Source organism: Gavialis gangeticus, unplaced genomic scaffold (assembly GCF_001723915.1).
Source record: "Gavialis gangeticus isolate Ggan-Ray unplaced genomic scaffold, GavGan_comp1, whole genome shotgun sequence".
Taxonomy (NCBI): domain Eukaryota; kingdom Metazoa; phylum Chordata; order Crocodylia; family Gavialidae; genus Gavialis; species Gavialis gangeticus.
In genome coordinates, this window is record NW_017728992.1 from 92,396 (window position 1) to 95,762 (window position 3,367).

The 3,367-nt window shown below is 44.0% G+C and overlaps 1 protein-coding gene across 1 annotated transcript in view; it reads left to right on the plus strand.

Moving 5' to 3' along the window:
• The window catches only part of TMEM245 (transmembrane protein 245), a gene marked incomplete at its 5' end in the record, with an annotated part of 178,928 nt that overhangs the window by 74,428 nt on the left and 101,133 nt on the right, over window positions 1–3,367 (plus strand). The window contains one exon of the mRNA XM_019518358.1: window positions 780–878. Within this exon, the coding sequence (XP_019373903.1) occupies window positions 780–878 (99 nt within the window). The remainder of the gene's footprint in view (window positions 1–779; window positions 879–3,367) is intronic.

Below are 3,367 nucleotides of genomic sequence, written 5' to 3' on the forward strand. Positions count from 1 at the left end.
ACCAGTGCCTGCTGTTGATGTTCTTGATGGTTTGCCTTACTGTAAATATTTTGCTGTAGATCTGTTAATTCCAGTCTGCTACTTCTGTTGAGGAAGAGGTTACATCTGGAGAGAGTGACTTCAGTAGTTTTGCTTTCCATGGCTGCTGGCAACTCTCTGCCTTTTGAGAATTTGACAGTATAGTGATCTAGCAGCCTCCTTTGTGTCCAGTCATGTGAGGACACTGGAAAATTTAGTTGTTCTGTGGAACATTAACAGTTTGTTTCTGAAACTAGCTTTAGTTACTCAGGTTTCAGATAAGGCTCCATTTTCCTAAAATGACCCTTGTTAGACAAATTACTGGCTTCTGGAGTTTAAACCTCTGAAGTGTACAATACAAGCTCAACTTCTAGTTGAGTGTACCTTAGGAGTATAGCAGGATTTTGCAGTTTCTTCATTTAAACATTTTAACATCTAGAAAACTCAAATCTCCTTTGAGATATAAAAGAATATGGCATATTTTTGTGCAGTAGTAAGTTGACTGGGATTTTTCATTGAAGAAAAGCATTTTCTCCCCATTTCAGTTTAATGTTACAGAGGGCTTGTTGCAGATAAAAAGTAACATGCTGTGAAGTATAGCATTTGGAATGCATATTCTGTAGATATGCTGCTAACCTTTCTGATTTTGAGCCAAAGAACTTTTCTAGTGAATCTAATGGGGATCTTCTGGCTTTCAGTTAAGATATAGTTGGCAGCTTTCAGCTGTTCTGTGAAATAAGAGACTTTTTTGTATATTGCAGCTCCATAAGATTTTAGGAGAGAAAGTGAATAACACTGCTGTGATTGAAAAGCAAGTTCTTGAGCTCTGGGACAGACTCTATCATTCATGGTTTGTGAAAGTGAGTAATTGATACCTAATGTTGATATGATTGAACAGTTTTACTGATTCAGGATAAGTGTTTTGAGAGAACCTAGCATGGCTTTGAATAAACAGAATGCAGACATACCTAATAATATATAACAAAAATACAGTCTCTCTATATAAAGGACTTGGAGGGCAACAGAAATAGCAGCACAGTGTATTGCTGTATTTTACTTGCTAAGAAACATGTTGTTTTTGAAAACCTTGTAATATTTCATAAGTAAAGTATTAAGGAAAAATTGAGCTTTCAAATGCACAAGTCAAAGTGTGGGTCCTTTACTAAATGGGGGAGGCAACCTAGTGACAGAGGATGCAGAAAAGCTTGAAGTACTCAATGCCTTTTTCATATCAGTCTTCACAGGCAAGATCAGCTTCCAGACTACTGCACCTGGCAGCAAAGTTTGGGGCAGAGGGGAGCAACCAACAGTGGCAAAAGAACAGGTTAGGGTCTCTTTAGAAAAGCTGGATGTGATGCACTCAAGGATGCTGAGGGAATTGGCAGAAATGAATGCAGAGCTTCTGGCTGTCATATATTTGAAAACTTATGGCAATTGGGAGTGGTCCCAGATAACTGGAGAAGGCAAATATAGTGCCCATCAGGAAAAATCATGAATCCAGGTCCTCAAGGAATCCATTTCTAAACACTGCAGGGAGAAGGTGATTAGTAGGGCTGTGCAAAGCTTCAGATAATGATTTGGATTCAGAGAAGATGTGGAGGCTGAACCTACAAATCTGAATCGAATCGCTGGAAACTTTAGGCTTTCTGAATAGCTTTGGAAAAGAATCGGAGCCATAGAGTACAATGGGGAATCAATGAAATATCTATAACTTTGTGGTCTTTTGGCTGATCTGGATGAAACTTGCAGGGATGGTAGCCCCTGCTGAGAGCATGACCCGTGCCAAGTGTCATGATGATAGATGCAGGGGATTCGGGGAAACTGCACCTCAAAGTCCTGAAAGCAAAACTCATGTCACATGTATGTGTTAAGCCACGGTGGGCTGAAAACTGCAGGAGTGGTTGCCCCTGATGAGGCCACAAAGCCTGCCAAGTTTCAAGGAGATAGGTGCAGGGTTTGGGGGAAACTGCACTTCAAGCTGTGGACAAGCAAAACTCGTGACATGGGTGACAGTGTGCATGTTAAGGCATAGCAGGGTGAAAGCTGCAGAGGTGGTAGCCCCTGCTGCTGCCACGATGCCTGCCAGCTGTCAAGGAGATAGGTGCAGGGGAGTTCTGGGGTCCTGCACCTCTGGCTGCTGACAGGCAAAACTTGTGACATTGGTGCTTTTGCCAACTGTGTCTGTGCTGGGGCAGGGGGGGACAGGGGGTGTCTTTGAAGCTACTGCAGACCTGGTTGCTAAGCTACTGTTACCAAACAATCATGATTCAGACCAGCTCAGTACACAGTAGCTAGCTAATTTAATGAGCAAGGATTAATACCTACAAAACCACAGACTAAGGAGAGGAAAGAATCGATACAAACCATCAACTGCCCTAAGACAGAGACAGTCAGTTGCACAAGCACTCATGTCATGAGTTTTGTCTGTCAGCAGCTATGGGTACAGGGCCCCAGAACCTCCCTGCACCTATCTCCTTAACAGCTGACAGACTTCGTGGCCTCAGCAGGGTCTAGCAGGCATGCAGCTTTCACCCTGTTGTGCCTTAATGCACAGAGTCACCCATGTCATGAGTTTTGCTTGTCTGCAGCTTGAGGTGCAGTTTCCTCCAAACCCCTGCACCTATCTTGTTGAAACTTGGCAGGCTTTGTGGCCTCTGCAGGGGCTACCATCCCTGCAGTTTTGACCCCACTGTGGCTTAACACAAACACATGACATAAGGTATTTGCACCCCTTGACCAGTGCCCCGCCCCCTGGTCATCATCTTGGGACTGAAAGTCTTACCCCCTTACCTTTTACCACCAGAAATCTCTCCCCTTGCCCCCAGAAGTATTCCTTTTGGAAAGGGGGTTTGCCATCTTGGAATACAAAAAAAACCAAATTATATACTAAAAATCAAACAATTGACAATAGCATATTTAAATTTTATTAAAAAAAAAATTGTCCTGATTTGTACGTGTTTTTTTTATATAGAGGTGATTGCATAATAGCTCAAAAATGAAGTCTTATTCTTGAATATTGTGGAGGGGTTGTGGGGGGTAAGGGTGGATGGGTATGGTGTTTGTGGGGGGGATGTAGGTGTATGTGTGGCTGTGTCTGTATGTGAGAGAGATGGGTGGGTATGGGAGGTTTATGAGAGTGTGTTTATGGGGTTTGTGGGAGACTAGGGTGTGGAGGGGAGGGTGGTTGGGGGTGTGCGTGGGGGGGATGTGGGTGCATGTGGTGGCAGGTGTGCATGTAGCAGTGCACAGGGCTTCCCCAGAGGCATTCAAGTGTGTGTGGGTGGGGGGGTATAGATAGGTGCAGTGTTTGTGGGGGGTGTGGCTGTGGAGGTGGGTGTGGTTATGGGGT